We start from the raw sequence: 17,854 nt of genomic DNA on the forward strand, positions 1-17,854 counted from the left end.
AAAGAAGATAGGTACGGCTTTTGGAGAAGGTACCATCGATGAAAAACTTTAATTCTGGAAAACAATAAATTAGAATGCATTATTTAGAAAAGCATTATAAAGTTATTTATATTGCATTTCATTTTACCAGACTTTGTTTTTTCGGTACGACTGATTTTTTAGGTTACACAAGAATAAAACGAAACAAAACTAACTGAAAACAAAAGGGAAATTTTTTTGGGGTGGCCAGTTCGAGCATCGAACTTTAATTTTGGTGTATTGACAACACCCCAAAATGAAGAAAGTCAGCTGAACTTAATTTTGGTGCCTTGGCAAAGTCAATTTTGGGTTGTTTCGATTCTGAGTGTATATACACACCTTGTTTTGGCCGATGAGGCGCTTCTTCACAAAAACGATAAAATTCCAACCGCCTTCTTCGTTGTTGTTGTTTACATTTCGCAGTTGCGGTTTGTAGACGGACGAACGGAAAAATCACGCATTACCTCCTGCTAGCTTGTGCTGTTCTTCAGGAAAGCACGCGTTTTTGTGGATGATTTTTTAGTGAAATTAAAGCAGTTAAACTCTTCAAATTGGTGTAATTTCAGGGGAAAATGAAGTTTCCCCCGCTGGCACCGCTTTTGCTGGTGCTCGTCGGAATCGGTCTCAGCTGTACGCCATCGGACGCCACCAAGCTCAACTATCCACGCGTTTTGCTGCCGATTTTCGATCATATTTCGGTTAACTTTTCGCTGGAGGTTGTGGAAAAGGGCTGCTTCAAATGGTAAGTTTGCCGTACCGGTGTTCCCCTGTTTCATTATTCGGCGTTGCATTTCGTGAAAATTCCTGAATTATTGGTCAGCTAGACCGTGTGATTCATGACTTCATCGGTAAACGAAAAAATAAATACGATCCCTCGGCAAGGTCATCGGCTTTCATGATTTTTTTTTATTGCCGTTGAGTGATGTCATTGTTTTTTTTTGTAGAACTTATTTGCTTGACCTTGTGCAATAGTTACATATAACTTTAAGGCTACCGTAATTTCAATGAATAAATTATTATTATTATTATTATAAAAGATACAGAAGGTTGAGAAACCAAAAAAATCGATAGTCACAAGTTCTACGGAAAAAAGTGTGCTAGTCTCCGTGGGCACTAGTTAATTTTTAACGAAAACATTAAGCAAAAAATTGAAAATTTAACCTACCTTTACCTCTGTATAATAGAACTAACGCATTAATATAGCACTTAAATTATTTTTAATTCTGGATGATCATCTTTCAAATTCAAGTAAAATTTAGACATTTTTCTGAAAATCAGGACAATTCAAGAAAATTTTAGAGTCTAACTCAATTATTATTATTATAATTTATTTGAGACCTTTTAACCACCCGGGTCATTCGGGTCTATTCTTTTTTTGTTTTTACAATTTTTTGTATTTTCATAATTGATGAATCAGTCTAACTCAATGGTTTCGATTTTTTTTTCATTAACCGCCCGAGGGGCCAGGTCCTGATTTTCAAAAAAAAAACGCTTAAATTGTCCTGATTTTTGAAAAATTGATTTTTAGAAAAACTCTGTATTAACCAGACCGGTGATAATCTTCGGTTCAGGTGATTTTTGAAAGGTTTTTTTTTCGATTCAAACTGCGGGCCAGTCAAGGGTCTGTTCACTTCAGTTGCATAAATTGAGGCGTTTACAGTACCCGCATTCCCCCTTTAGTTATGCAACCGAAGCGAAACTGCATGTTATTTCCACCAAACTAGAGAAGTGTCCTTAAAAAATCCTGATTTTGTCTTTCATTTTAGTTGTTTGGTGTCTTCAAAAAATTTACTTGTTAGACCGTTCCCCATAACGTAAAACGATCAAAAATTAGTCACAGTCTACAACGATAAAATTAAGAACGTTGATTTTTATGTTTGAAGAATCAGAGACAAAAATTGTTCTACAAAGTTGAGGCTAATATCAAAATATGAAACTTCCAACTTTTCAGGACTTCATCCCGTCTGGATCTGATCCAGATAACGCCGGTCTACGAAGACACCGAAGACGATTGCTCGTACCGGGTTCAGGTCACCGTTATCCAGAAAGAGAAACGTCGCAACACCGCCATAGTTTTGGCCGAGGACCTCTCGACCGGAGGAATACTACGGTGCGACGTCATCCTGGACGTGATTGATCAGCTCGGAGTGTTGACCACCACCCGGGAACTGTACCTGGAGGAAGCACCGGAAACTTTCGAACTGTGGGCCCTCGATTCCCAGGGCAATGCTTTCACCACTTTGGAGGGAATCGAGTTCAATTGGCAGCTCGCTTCGCATAGAACGTCTTCCGACAATCGGCACCAGGGCGATTGGAGTCAGGTATTGAGGTTTTTGACGTTTTCCGAGAGCAAATTCCATAGTGTCCCTAAGGCCGTTGAGAAGTTGGAAATAGATGGAGTTCAAGGTTACATGGTTTTGCTGGAAGGTATCAACACCGGTTCAGCTAAGGTTACTGCGAAGCTTCCATATGCAGAGTACAGTCACGTTCCACCGGTTGAAGTCAATATTATGGTTCTGGCTAATCTTATTCTGGATCCAAGCGATGTTTATATTATGACTGGAGACACTGTGGACTTCAAGGTTTTACAATTGAAGCAAGGCAAGCTGCACGAGATCGCTTTGAACAATCAGTATTACCTGGAAATTGAAGACACCGCCCTGGCCAGCATTTCCAACAGCGAAGCCAAGGGCCTTAAGCTTGGTCGAACGTTTGTACTGTTAAGGGATCGTAATGTACCCCACGGTGTGGGAACATCGGAGGATCAGTCCTCGAAAGCACTGCTTCCAAAGGCTTCGATCACGATTGCTGAACCGAAGAAGTTGGCAATAAATCTGCTTCCACACTATAACTGGGTAACGGTGGAAGGCGAAAATCATGAGATTGCGCTCGACTTGTTTACCGCAGATGACCATCAGATAACTTTGGGTTCTAAATACCAGATCCAGTCTTCGTTCGATGAGACGCTATTTTACCCGGTTCGTAGGACCAGCAACGGAAGTCGCATTGCCGGAGAAACGATTAACGAAGGAAGTGGACCAGTGACTGGAAAGTTTGATAAGGTAGTTTTATTTGTCACACTTTGTCTAAATATAATTTTAAACAAAATTTTTAATTTTAGCTAAACGCAAAGGCCGAACTGATAGTATACAGCCGATTGGTTATCAAACCGGAAGAAGTCATCATCCCGTATGATCCGACTGTGCGTCGGCAGCAGATCCAGTTTGCAGCGTCCGGCGGAGATGGTTCCTACTTGTGGTCCAGCTTGGATAGTTCCTTGGTGACGGTGGCTCAATCCGGATTGGCCGAAACCCGCTTGGATCATTTGGCTAAGGGTCTAGTTACCATTAACGAAAAAGGTGGTTCCAAATCAACGCAGATTCGTGTCGCTTTGGCCCGAAATAATAAAATTAACGTGGCTGCCAGCGTTCTGTTTTTGCCCCCGGTGAAGTTGGAAGTTGTCCGTTACAACTTAGAAACAACTGTGAAGGATTACGTAGCAGTTCACGTAGCTCTTTGGGCAAAGCACAACGGAACGATGAAAGCTTTTACCAGTTGCGAAAGCTTGAACTTTGAGCTGGAGTTTAGCCAGCAGATCTTTTTGCTCGATACGGCCAAGGCTAATTCAGCTCAGGGCAAGTTGGCAGATAATGCTTGTAGACTGTTGTATTTAAAGGCGACGAGCGTGGGACAGACCAATATGAAAATAACCTACCGGTATTTCGATAAAGTTTTGAGCGATCAGGTGTCGTTGAATGTTTTTGAAAAGTTGGCAATTTTGAATCCGACTGAAAATGAGGTTGTTTTACCAATTGGCTCGTCCAGAAACTTGATCTACTATAACGGACCGGAGCGTATTTTCAATTCGGAGGCGGAGCTGCAGAAGCAAATCGTGGTCGATCAGCGGAATGTGGAGGCGGTTGAGATTGGAAGCGGATTCTCCAAAGACAAACACATTTTGAGGGTGTTGTGCCGAAAGATTGGCGACTACAATCTTAAATTGCAAGTGTTTAACACCTTGAATGCTCCAAACGTAGTTCCGTACGTTACGGAATTCGTAACAAAAGTCCATTGCGTAAAACCTAGATTCGTAAATCTCTATACCACCGAAAAGATGAAAAGCAGCTGTCCTCTAGAACGGAGAAACTCTATGATGCATGTCAAGTCCGACAATGCTCAGCTATTGGTTGACATTGAAGTGCTTGATGTTCACAATCGCAAGTTGAACAACATAACATCTCTACTCCTGGATTGGCAATTCACTCTAGCCGATGACAACCAAGCATTAGACCAGCTTAGCTACGAACAAAAAACCGAAACAGATCTCCTCGAAGGAGTTGCCATTCCAAAAAGAGATTTTCTTCAAACCAGTCTTCCAGCGTTGGATGCCAACTTCAAAGTAAAAGCCGTTGTTTCGAAATATCGCGCTGATATTTTGCAAAAGCATTCAATCACTGCTGAAACTCCTCACTTCGGAATTCAAAAGACAACGGAAGGCCCGTTGGTGAAACCGGTTATCGAGAACGAGCTAAATTTCCTATCTGTGAACAAAACATTGCTTCCGTACGAGCACATTGTACTGTTCCTAGCTCGTACAAACGTCGAAAGAATTCGAATCGCCCAGGGCAGTGGTTTTTACGATATTCGTTCTTCCGATTCGGGAATCGTTACGGTGGAGTATGACGACGCCACCCGACAGCTGGTCATTTCCCCGAAACGAGTGGGAGAGGTCAAACTGGAAATAGTCGATCAATGTCTCAGCACCGAGCCGAGCTTTTTGCAGATTTCGGTCGTTACGATTGGGAAAATTGTGCTGACTGCACCGGATCGGGTAGAAAAAACGAAAACCATTGAGGCGATCGCCCGGATTTACGACAACAACGATCGGCTGCTGGAGCTGGAGCGGGACCGTTTGGATATCTACGAGCTTGGTCAGGAGATTTACAATCCGAACTTGTTGAGCGTTGTTTTGGCGAATCAAGGAGGATTGGGCGCTGGAGAGATTAGGTAATTGAAAAGCAAATTTCAGAATAGGAATTGAGTTTAAATTGTGAATATTTTTTGTTTTTAAGATACATCCTAACCGGAATGGAATTGGGAGAAACGAAGGTTGTCGTAAGTTCTGGCACCGGAGAAAAACAGATATCCAGCTCTCCGGCTTCCGTTCAGGTAAGTTTCCTAATCACTAAAAAAATTTAAAATATGACAAAATCCTGAACCCGAGTATATGCTCATGGCTAGTTAAACAAAAAAAAATTACAATCCAAAAAATCAAAATCTGAAATAGAAAATAATTTACCATTTTGATAATTTTCTTCAGGTATTCCCACCGCTATCGCTCTTTCCCCGAAATGCCACCATTCTGGTGGGAAGCAGCCTTCAGATCTACTCCAAAGGTGGTCCATCGCCACCAGACGGTGCCATCGTGTACAGCGCCCAGCACCAGGACATCATTTCCATCGATTCCGGTCTAGTGGAGGGTTTGAAAATCGGTCACTCAAAGGTAACCGGACGCTGTATGGGTATCGATCCGAGCACCGGTGATCAGATTGTGTTCTCGGAAGATACGGTTAATGTTCACGTGGTTCCATTGACCGGGATTGAAATTCGTATGCCCTTGACGAGATTGAGGGTGGGAGCTGTTATGCCCGCTCACGTTTGGGCGATGCCATCGATTTCACCGCTGGTGCTGGGAACCTTGGACACGGTCAAGATTTACTGGTCCACCGATCATGAAGATGTTTTGGAGGTGAAGGGAGTGTTCCAGGAAGCTGGAGTCGAATATCGGGAGAAAGATGCCATTGGAGTTCGGGTTAAGGCTCTGGCTCCGGGACGAGCTATTTTGCACGTGACACTGGTAACTGGAAATGGAGTTAAATTGACTGCTAAAAGCGAAGTTACTGTGTTCCGTGTTTTGGAGCTGGAGACCCCGAAAGTCATCCGTTATGATTCGATTTTGATTCCACCGAGAAGTAGCGTTCAGTTGAAGGCAAATTTGGATGACGCAGTCTACCAGCTGGAAGAAGGAAGTGGTAGTTCTGTGGTCAAAGTCAGTAAAGATGGTTTGGTAAAAAGTTCAGATGGTATTGGTCGCGTCCAGATTGCAGCATCGTCGTTTGATCAGTCTCTTACGATACCGATTGAGGTTAAGAACATTCATTACATCTTAACGACGCTTGAATCCGCAGTTGCACTTAAACAATCGGAAAGTTTCATCCCACAAGGAATCGGTTTGAAGTTGCGAGTTTCGTTACATGACAATCTGGGGAATGAATTCTCCCACGGCATTGAGGATGTTAGTGCGCTCAAGCATAAGCTGTCTCGTAAAGGAAACGTGTTGATCAATACCGGCACCAACTATTCGATCGGTTTGGATTTGATTCGAGAGACATCGGATATGTTACAGATATCTCTGAAGGACAAAAACGGAGTGAAGTTTAGCGATGACTACGTAAAACTGGTAGTCGGTGAAACCACTGCAGTTTTCCCAGAAAAATCCGTTTATTCGGTTGGAGACATCGTTTGTTTCGAATCACCTCTGCTTGGAACGGTAGCTGACTGGAAGAGTTCTGATGAAGGATTGGTCAAGATTGATGCTCGCAATGGAATAGCTCAGATTGTAGCTTCTCGGACCCGAACGCCTGCAGGAAAAGACGAAAAAGTTTACATCCGACACGGTGATCACCGATCAGGAGGTTTACGATTTGGAATCGATATTTTGGAAGCAGATCGAATAGAATTCTTCAAATCATATGATGTTTTCAACGGTCAACAATATCGAGGCCATCTGGTTATCAAAAATCACCAACAGCTCGACAAATTTGTCAACGTGATTGCTCAGAATGTATCGACTTGCGGTGAAAATATCGATCGATCGTACGCCGGATTGTTCAGCTGCAAATTATCCTCGAAACAAAATCCTTCATCCACAATCTTGAAACATTTCAAAACCTACCCAAGTTTTGATCCATTGATCGGAGCTTACACCTGTGACATTGACCTGTTGACTTCAATCGATGAATTAACCTCGCTCATCAAAACCAGCGAACAGAACATTGAACTGGAGGCTAAACTGTTTGGAAGTGGTGGCCTGGTCGATACTTCCACTTTGAAAATTGTTCCGGCTGTCGTCGTGGAACCGGAGGCAATCTCCATTGACCAGGTCGGATCACAGACCGTTACCATCCGAGGAATCGATAGAGTACTGCAAAAGATCGAGGTGGCAGCTTCCAATCCATCGCTGCTCGAAACTGTATTGGTGCAGAAAAATACTGGCTCGGTTCAGTATAAGTTAAGATTCCTTAGTTCCTACTCTTTGGATTCCAGTGAGGATTTGTTTGTTGCAGTTCACTCTCCATTGACGCATCAGACACTGAGGGTAAGCTCATACATTTTTTTTCCAAATAAAATTCGGTTCGTAATGTAATCTAATTTTAAATTTTCCCAGATCCCGATCCAATCGCCTCATATGATTAGAAAATGTGCTAGTCAACCGTTATACAATGTGCCAAATCTGTTTCTGAGCTATGTAAGCAACTTTGGGTTGCTAATTTCAGCTCTGATTGTTCTCGCGGCTACTGTTTGGGGTATGTTTGATGCCGTCGCAAAACCTACCAAAAACACTAACCCTCTTTCTCCTTTCGCAGTTTTCGTATTCTGCTTTCCGCAGCGACAAAAAATGGTGGACCCAAACGTTACCGGTAAGTAAAACCCATTCCCATTGCAACGTCGTCGGGACGCGACGTTTCAATTCAATTTCCATTTACGTAATTAAAGTACACCGGCACTGATGATTGCTTTCGCTCTATTTTCCATGTCACGCACTCACAGTGATTAACTCACCATTCAAGGCAGATAACAATGCAGCCTTTGGACAAACGCGAATGGTCTTTAATCCGTTCGCTAGTCCGGGTACTGTCGATGGAAAGCGAGGAGCAGGCAACTTGCACCTCGGACCCTCCTCACCATACACTGGTCTAGGTGAGAAAGATTGCTTCAAAGACATAAACAATTTCGAATTGTAGCAATCCACTTACAATTTTAAATCTTCTTTTCCCCCCTCAGGCAATCTAAGTCACAACACTACTCCTCCAGGGGCAGGCCATTTTTCATCGGGTTCCGATTTCAATTCAAGTGCCAGCGGAGCCAGTTCTCCGGGGTCCCCAATTTATGGGGACAGTACGTTACTCTCGCCACAGAAACGAATCCATCGGCGACAACTATAAATAAATTCAGGTAAAACGGTACTCAATTGGTTACGTTAGCTTGGACAATTTCAGTTTCTATTTCTTTAGCTAGGTGTGTTTAACATTTGGACATTCATTGGATCACGGGCATCCATCTGTACATAATTTATCAAAGTTAGAGATTTTCCGAGTAATATCGCGTGTGTGCGAATTGAACATGAACGTGCATTTGAATGAATAATATCGACGATTGCGATAAACATAGTTTTAACTGTTCCTTCCTTACGGGATAACGAGAAGTTTTGGTTTGTTTTGTGAGAAAAAAAAAACAGTCGAATTAATCAGTTACTGCAGTTGCTAAGATCTTTGAATATCTAAGAAAAACATAGATACTTATTTGAAATCCGAATGATACTCTTTCCATTGTAATACGTCAGGAATGAATTGAATTCTTTATAGGGAACTAATACAATAAACCTTCCGACCCGTTAGTTAGGTATTTTCAAAAGTAACTTAGGGCATAGATAGGGTTTTCCGTTCCTCCGACCTGTCAGGTTCGATCGGGTTTACAGTCATTCAAAACCGCGTCATGCAATCATTATTATGGATAATATTATTATTTCTTTTTTAATCAAGGGGTAGGAGTTTTTTCTTCTGTTTTGTTTAACATGTGTTCTTTTTTCATCATCATAGTTTAAGACATATGACTGCGAATATAAAATGGATTTTTGAAATGAGAATGCTCAGTTTTCCTTTCGTCATATCACAGCCTTTTCTATACTTATTATGTTTATTGTTTAACATACGAGCTCATCGATGCGGACGATTTAGGTAAGTGCCGTTTTAAGGAAACAAATGTAAATGGAATAGTTTCACTCTCTGGAGCCACTAGGTACTTGGCTGAAAAAGTAGTCATCAACCGAGACTTCGATTGGTTTAGCTGCTGATAGCCTATTCGTGGATTGAGATGGGATTTCAAATGGGCGCTTTTATATGGGGATTTTTTTTTATTATCTGACGGGTTTGCGCCGGGGGTCTTCAGATTTTCCTCAAAATTGAAAATTTGGTTCATTTTTGCGACTTAAAAACACATGTATTTTTTCAGATTTCTAACATTTTTATTTTTTGAGTTAGCTTCGGTTACATTTTTTTGTCAATAAAAAATAACCATTTTTCAAAGCTACATATCTCTGTTATTTTTCAACGGAAATTATAAAATAGCACATCAAAATGCATTGAAATTTTATCAGCTTTCCAAATAAAATAGTTTAAAAAAAATAAATAAAGACCTTCAATATGAAAAGTTGTAAATAAACTTTAAATGGCGTCTAAAAGTACCGGCTGCACCACCGAATATTTTGCAAAAAATACCATTGAATAGCTCAATTTATGATGCAACTTTCATCTGAAGACACCAAAGTGGGCCATCAACTCCTTGAAGAGTTATGAAAGAAATAATGACAACAAATCTCTTTTTTTGCATCGGAAACAAACAATGGTCGAACAACTACACTCACATATGGAGATAGCGCGCACTTCTAACAACATGGAAACAAAAGAACTTATCAAAGCAGGTAAAAACACTATTTTTTTGTGCTTTGTAGGCTGCCCCCACTCGCATAACAGTCCCATATGAATTTTCGTCATTTTAGGTCAACATAGGGATTCAAACTAAAATACTGAAAAAGAGGTTTTGTTCTACAAATTTCGAAAAAAATAACAATTTGTGGCTGTCTTATATGAAATATACCCGAATATCACGGATTTGGTTACTTTTCAATGCTTCTTTCGGCGCAATAGTCTTTGATTTATTGCTTTGAATCATTTAAAAAAATTAAACTCACTTGATGTCGAATGATGCACACGAGTTTTCAAAGGCAGGTCTGACTCCCTTAGGAATGACTTCCTGAGCGAAAAACTATCGGATACAATCAAAAATCGTAAAAAGATGCAACTTATAATGGGGAATTAACGATATTTTGTATGTTTCTTTTTCTGAAAATTGCATTTAGAAGTTCAAAAATGATCAAATTTAAGTTTTTTAAAGTAGCTTGGTGAGAAAAAAATATTCTGTATGGGACTGTTATGCGAGTAGATTTGAAAGAGGTTTCAAATATGGTCGATTAACAGTCCCATAATGAATAAAAATGGTTCTCTCGACCTTACCAACAACCCAGTTTCGAAAGTTTCAGGTCTTACGATTTATTATGACAACCTAGAAACGATTTTCGTTTATGCCGAAAGTGGTGATCACAATTTAAGAATGTATTCCAAAACAGGAAAAGCTGATTTTCTCGCTTGCTTGTTTTTGCATATGGGACTGTAATGAAAGTAGGGGCGGTAGAGTATTGCAGTTAAACTGACTTCATGTTATATCCAAAAATCAAATAACGCATTTGTTATACCCAGTTTTGCAACAGGTCACAACAAGTTTTGCAAATTTTGCTGTCATTTTTAGAAGTTTATGCGCTCTGTTTTGCATCCGTAATTCTCCAGATTTGATCTAAAATGGACGGTGGAACACTGAAGATTCGTTTGTGAGCGATCGAGGTAGCAAAACACTGACGACGAATTATGTTCGTTCTAGTATGGTAAACCTCAAAACTGGGCGAATGGAGAAAACGAATACGGTAAAAGTATCATATTTTCAATGTCATATTACCTACAATGGGAATGATGCTTTTTACAGCCTGGGCTGGCCATACTGAGCTCTTCGATTATTTCTACATTTGTGTCACACTCTTTGATTTTGATCAATGGGAAAGGATTTTGGTGTCCAGTGCTTGCTCCCGATATAAAAACTATGTAAAGCACGTCTATATTTCATTTTTTAATCACATTTTTGTGATCCCAAACACAGGGACTGAACCTTCTACTATTGGCATTGATTATGCTTCACAATGATCTTTGATCAAAAAGTTAATAAGTTATATAGCATATAACCAGGTTGTAAAAGCAACATTTCCATTATTTGTTATATCACATTAACAATACAATACTAAGAATTTTGGTTAAAATTTAAAGACAGTTATGCTGCAAACACTCTATAAAGCACGAAAAAGTAGTGTTTTTTACCTGCTTTGGTATGTTCTTTTGTTTCCATGTTGTTAGAAGTGCGCGCTACCTCCATATGTGAGTGCAGTTGTTCGACCATTGTTTGTTTTCGTCGCAAAAAAAGAGATTTATCGTCATTATTGCTTTCATAACTCTTCAAGGAGTTGATGGCCCACTTTGGTGTCTTCAGATGAAAGTTGCATCATAAATTGAGCTATTCAACGGTATTTTTTGCAAAATATTCGGTGGTGCAGCCGGTACTTTTAGACGCCATTTAAAGTTTATTTACAACTTTTCATATTGAAGGTCTTTATTTATTTTTTTTAAACTATTTTATTTGGAAAGCTGATAAAATTTCAATGCATTTTGATGTGCTATTTTATAATTTCCGTTGAAAAATAACAGAGTTATGTAGCTTTGAAAAATGGTTATTTTTTATTGACAAAAAAATCTAACCGAAGCTAACTCAAAAAATAAAAATGTTAGAAATCTGAAAAAATACATGTGTTTTTAAGTCGCAAAAATGAACCAAATTTTCAATTTTGGGGAAAATCTGAAGACCCCCGGCGCAAATTGTCAGATAATAAAAAAAAATCCCCATATGTCAAATTGATAGTCAATTCGTGGCTCCAGAGAAGGATTCGATTATTAAATTCAGCTTAAAATATACTTACAAATGAATCAGAAAAATCTATCTTTAATCTGAAGCACTTTTCAAAAGAATTAAATAGCTACACGCTACACGCATAGAAAGTTAGGGTTCTGAAATAAAACAACACTGATTTAATCCAAAATATTCTGGAGTTGAGACGAACTCCTAAAGGGCGAACACGAAATTATTGCGACACATTCAACAGAGCATAACATTTTTACCATTGGGTAAAAATCAACCGAATTTTACACTTTCTCATTGACACTTTCTGTCAAACTCGAAGTCGTGTTTTTCGATTCAACGAAAATGGAGGTGAACCAACGCGAGTCGAGAGAACAAATTCTTTCCAAACACCTGAAATTTCCTGTCCTGTCGCACCGGCAGTTGGGAAAAATGTTGAACATTAACAATTCAACCGTCTCCAGAGTGGACCACGGCAAAGGAGCTGGAAGAAAATCGGGACCTGAGAACATAAAGACGGAGGGAAAGGTGAAGCGAATGATTAAAGCAAATCCCAACGTCTCGAGTCGTGATTTGGCTAAATAGATCGGCATATCGCAGAGCTACGTCCAGAATGCAAAGAAAAGAGCTGGGCTACATAAAGGTTTTCCACGAATTTTTTTCGCAAAATTCGAGTTTTCATCCGATTGCCAGGAAATTTTAAGGGATTGAAAAATTACTATTAAACTTCATTTTATGAGGCCAATGTCTATCTATTTTGTTCCAAAGGACATGAACCCGCCAGACTGTCCGTAAAAAAACTGAGAAACTAGTACTGGATGACACTGTAAAGACTTTGATGGAGGGCATCAAGCGAAAATGCGTTCAATTTTACACTCAAGGCTCCATCGATTACCTTTTCTTTTGATTTTTGAAGTAAATATATGTATAAAACTACCCTGAAATGTTGTTTTGATTCTAAACGTTGTAAGAAATTTGGCATGACATTTTCGGTGTTGCAATAATTTCGTGTTCGCCCTTCATTTATTTGAAACAATGGACCTTTAATGATTTGAAAAAAAAAAAGATTGAAACAGCGGGCCATAGACTACACAAATGGCCCGTACAAATTCGATGATTCCACGACGATTGTTTGAGCTATGCTCGCCCACACACGATACAAACATATTTCACGCGAACGCAAACGATTGCTGGCGAAAACAGCAACAGCAACAAAAAAAAAACCATCTCCACTCCGGCTGGGAGGATGGTTTGTATAAAATATTTCGATCCCGACAGATTTTACTCCAACCGTTTGGGCGCGCATTCAAGCAGTACACTATGCAAATCGTGTTTACAGCGACAAAATTTCATCGAATTTCATCGCATTTGTACAAATGTTGTGTAGTCTGTGGCCCGCTTAACACCAGTAAATTATCAGCACACCAGTTCACAACCATGTCCAGGAAGCCTTGTAGCTCGTAACAACCAGCTAAACTGTTTTTGACCAAAAATATTTTTTGGGCGTCGGCATACAGGAGAACTCCACAGCCAATAAGAAGTAAATTAATGTCATTACAGAACATTGTAAACAACAGAGGGCCCAAATTGCTGCCTTGTGGAACCCCAGACTAAAATAGAATAGAAACCCCAGACTAAAATAGAAATAGAAAGAATAAAATCGGGAGATTCAGCAGAACCAATTCTAACAGCTTATCGGCGACTCGTTAGATAACTTTTTATTCAAGTAGGTACATAATCGTTCAGAACATCCCAAACGTTGCAATTTTTTCAGGGGAATATCGTGATTTACTGAATCGAATGCTATCGAAATATCAGTATAAATTGAATCCATTTATTTTCCGCCATCCATTTCTGATATGCCATATGATGTAAAAATTGTCAAATTTGTGGTGGGATTTTTCCTTAACGTTCGGTACTTTTAGAAAAAAAATCCGTGCTGATTTTCAGAGATCCAGTTCGAACAGGCTGAGAAAATAAAATCGTGTATGATCCTCTCGAATACCTTCGAGCAGGTAGCTAGTGATGTGACACCACGGTTGTTAAGAATATTTTGCTTTTCACCTTTTTTTAAGGACTGGGCTCACAAGTGATCTTTTCCAGATGTCGGGAAACTGTTGTTGTTCTAGGGACCGGTTAAAGATGTGGGTTAGTGTTTTCACCAGAAGAATGCGACACTTCTTAAAAACGCACGTCGGAATTCCATCCTGTCCGGCTAATGTAGTATACCTACTTCAGTTTACAAATGGCTTCTAGAACCATTTCCTCGCTTATAGGAACTACATCCAGATGCAGCACATCGAAGGGCAATCATGTGACGGCTGCGGAAATTTGATCAGCAGTTGGCGATAGACCAGAGAAAATACTGGAGAAGTGCATTGCGAAGAGGTTACATTTTTCGGCAGGAGATGAGGCAATTTTGTCATTTAGTTGAAGTACCGCAGACAGACCGGATTCCTTCCGTTTTGAGTTGAAAAATTTCCAGAACTTTTTCGGATTGCGATGAAGCTCCTTTGCTTACGTGCAACATAATGTCGATAGCAAAAACGGTTGTAACTGCAATATCTTCTTGTAGCATCGTTCAATTTAATTTCATTGAACGGGAACCTGGAGCTAGTGAACTTTCGAAGTAATTTTGAGCGTAACTGTTTTAACCGCTTAAGGCGTCCATTACTCCAGAGAGGTCAAACAGGAGGTCGCACCAAGGGTACCGATTTGTTAAAAATATTATCCACAATTGAACGAAATGCCATCCGTCCCGCAAAAGCGAGACACGTCCCGGGCATCTCAATGAATGAAGTGGCGAAACGTTTTGGCATTCATCCGGCGAGCGTAAAATCCATCATCCACAAGTTTGGGGAACACTATACGTTCGATGATTTGCCAGGAAGAGGCAGAACACCAGGACCATCTGATCCAAATCTGGACCGTAAGGTAATTAACCTCATCAACCGGAATCGATCGATGTCCATACGGGATTTGGCGAAAAAAACTAGGACGTCGCTCGGAATGGTACAGCGGATCGAGAAGCGGAACAACCTGAAGACATACAAGAAGCAGAAAGTGTCCAAGCAAACGGCTGAACAAAAATCACGAGCCAAAACCAGAGCCCGGAAGCTGTATCATTGGATTTGGCAGAAGCCAGATGCGTGCATTCTCATGGACGATGAAGCTTATATAAAAGAGGATTCCAGTACTCTTCCGGGACCACAATTCTACACTGCAGCTATTGAGGAGGATGAGAAAGATATTAACCCACCAAACTGCCCCCAGCTTCGCCCTATAGAACGATATGTGATCAATAAGCTGTACAAAACCTAATGGAACGCGTCAAATCGAAAGTCCGAGAATATTACCAATAATTACTTTTTTACATGTATTACTTTATAAACTGTAAGAATAAGCGTTTAAAAAAAAATTCTGAACTGTTTCTTTGTTTGAATCATCAATAAAATCAAAGCCAAATCTTCACCAATGTCACCAATGTAATAAAAGTGTTTGGCGAACGTTGGTCGACAACTAGGAAGCCTGGAGGAAATCGAAAGCCGGGAGCCATCGTGACGAACAGAAAAGTGGCTAGCGCTTTCAATCGCAACCCCGACCTCTGTTCAAGATGTCGCAAATAAGTTGAGAATATCGTCTACAACCGTGCATGGAGCTTAAAAACGATCCGAACTTTCGACTTATAAAAAGGAAGTGACTCCAAATCGCAACGATAAGCAAAACCTTATAACTAAATCAAGATTTCGAATGCTGTATATGACATGATACGACATAATACGACATAAACAAATAATCGATTTGCACGAAATTTAGTTTGACCACTTTTTGATCTCAACACACCTTAATAGAAACCGCAAAACAAAATTTTTATCCTGAAAACCCGAGCAAAAAATTTCAAAACGAAATAACTACCAACCGTGTAAAAAATTTACGAAGAACTTTAATAGCTGCTGTAAAAACGATCATTTTGAAAGAGTGAGAGGGTGGAGAGGTGCTGCACACTGCCCCTTCTACTTCAACTTGATCCCATTGAACAAAATCAGAGGTACCTATTTTGAAAAATTTCATAAAAAGAGAAGAAATTGAAACTTTATTTTACCCATTTTCTACAAAACATTATTTCGTTTTCCTTTGATACAAAAAAAACTATAATCTTGCGAGAAAATGTTGATAAATAGATGATTTTCGTTTTCTACCAGGGAGTTAAAAAAATCGATTTATGAGCTCATTAAGGAATTTCTCTCTATAAACGTCATTTCATAAATTTTGTCTCCTGAGCCGATGTCCGCGAGTTCGAGCCCAAGAGTAAACATCGAACACAGTTGTACCGGATAAGTTTTTCAATAGCGATCCGCCAACTGCAACGTTGATAAAGTCGCGAATGCCATAAAGATGGTAAAACGATTATAATCGAAACAAAAAAAAATAAATAAATGAAAATAAAACACATATTGTTTATTAGAAGAACATTTTAAGAAACCTTTCAGCTATCTGCTTTTCTCGAGCTCCTTCAAATCAAATAGATTTACTCATAAATTTGAAGCTCCCATCCTACCTTTATTTAATCTGAAACGAATGAAATAAAATTAAACCCATTTATTTTGAATGTTACCAATTTGCAAAAAAAGAATGTATAAATAAAGTGTAAAATGGTTTTTTTCAAGGACACAGTATGTCCAACATTTAAGAACAATTTCTAAGAAACATAAAAAAAACATCAAATGAAGGATCAAAAACTCATAGCACAAGGCAAAAAGTGCAAATTAGTTCGATTTTGACTGACATTTAAAAATATGTGAAAAATTAATTAAGTAAAATTCTGCACTTTTCTGGAAAATACTGTGAAATGTTGCGAAGATATTGAAAATAAAGGTTTAGAATCAATGATCAACTTCCTCGATGACTGAGAGTAAAGTTTTATTTTTGATTTTTTCCAGTTCTTTGAAAATCCAGGAATTTCACAAAACAAAAACCAAAATGTAACTTAGAAAGTTTTGAAAGCGAAACGTTTTGCAGTCTTCAACAAAGTTGTTAAATAAATTCAAATTTTTAATATTAAAAAATTGAAAACGGCATTTAATGATGTATTTTCATATAAATTTTCTCATTTTTTTTTTTCTAAAGTATAGCATCTCTGAAGCTAGAATATCAAAATAGTTGTCAAATAAAGGTTAGTAAAAAGGTTCAAAATCGGATTTCATGTAGTTTGTCATCAATCAATAACTGATTTCAGTAAAAATAGTTTAATTTGTAAAATTTTCACGATCCATAGCACCAAAAATAAAAATTATATACAAAATCTGATGAAATAATCGAATTCATTATTAATTCATTATCATTCAGTCGTTATCAACTAAACAAAAAATCAACATTTTTGTCAATCTAAAATTGGATTATAAATTTAAATTGTTGTTGTTGTTGTTGTTGTAAATGATCAGGAAACAATATTGATGATGTGATTGGTGTGAATCTTGAAACCCAGCCGAGTGCAAAACCAAAATTTAAAATATGATTTTGAATTGAAAATGAACACATTCATAAATTTAAATGATGTTATTCATTTTTGAGTTTCATAACTGATTTTTCAATGATGGCTGATATGAATTGAAAATCTGGGTTATGATACTATAATCAAAATTTTCTTCCTTTTTTCAAATGCATATATTTCTTTTTAATCTCAAATGCAAGTTTTGTTACAATATTTTAAATTTGATATTGAGTACATGATTTTCCTTCGATTTTGATAATAATTTTAACTACAAAAACCCTAATAAGCCACTTGGAAAAATTGGTAGCGATGGTAATTTTTTTACCAGAGAAATTAACGTCAAGTGCTAACAAAGCTCTCTTTCTCCATTTAAAATGTTCTAAAATAAACATCTTAACTTGGAAAGTTTTTTTTTTCGTATGTGGTAGGAAGTATCCTTTACCAGTTTTTAAAGTCATACTCGTTCGATTTGTGTTAATTTTGATAAAACGA

The 17,854-nt window shown here is 38.6% G+C and overlaps 1 protein-coding gene across 3 annotated transcripts; it reads left to right on the forward strand.

Annotated features, from left to right (window-relative positions):
* Positions 1-455: 455 nt before the first annotated feature.
* LOC129755959 (nuclear pore membrane glycoprotein 210) lies at positions 456-8,944 on the forward strand. 3 transcript variants are annotated; one of them, XM_055752678.1, is made up of 10 exons: positions 456-760; positions 1,970-3,080; positions 3,140-5,025; positions 5,091-5,187; positions 5,339-7,396; positions 7,466-7,604; positions 7,665-7,718; positions 7,849-7,998; positions 8,083-8,253; positions 8,313-8,944. In XM_055752678.1, the coding sequence occupies exons 1-9, from the start codon at positions 591-593 to the stop codon at positions 8,241-8,243; spliced, it is 5,826 nt and encodes a 1,941-aa protein (XP_055608653.1). In that variant the 5' UTR covers positions 456-590; the 3' UTR covers positions 8,244-8,253; positions 8,313-8,944. The 3 variants fall into 3 exon arrangements, with proteins under 3 accessions (XP_055608653.1, XP_055608652.1, XP_055608654.1); XM_055752677.1 differs by having other exon boundaries at positions 8,083-8,944; XM_055752679.1 differs by lacking the exon at positions 7,849-7,998 and having other exon boundaries at positions 8,083-8,944.
* Positions 8,945-17,854: the final 8,910 nt, after the last annotated feature.

Source organism: Uranotaenia lowii, chromosome 3 (assembly GCF_029784155.1).
Source record: "Uranotaenia lowii strain MFRU-FL chromosome 3, ASM2978415v1, whole genome shotgun sequence".
Lineage (NCBI taxonomy): Eukaryota > Metazoa > Arthropoda > Insecta > Diptera > Culicidae > Uranotaenia > Uranotaenia lowii.

Bases quoted from the DNA above. Each gene is read 5' to 3' on its own strand.
- LOC129755959 (XM_055752677.1), top strand. From the start codon at position 591: ATGAAGTTTCCCCCGCTGGCACCGCTTTTGCTGGTGCTCGTCGGAATC. The intron at 7,397-7,465 runs GTAAGCTCATAC...AAATTTTCCCAG, and splicing joins TGACGCATCAGACACTGAGG to ATCCCGATCCAATCGCCTCA. The intron at 7,719-7,848 runs GTAAGTAAAACC...ACGCACTCACAG, and splicing joins GGTGGACCCAAACGTTACCG to TGATTAACTCACCATTCAAG.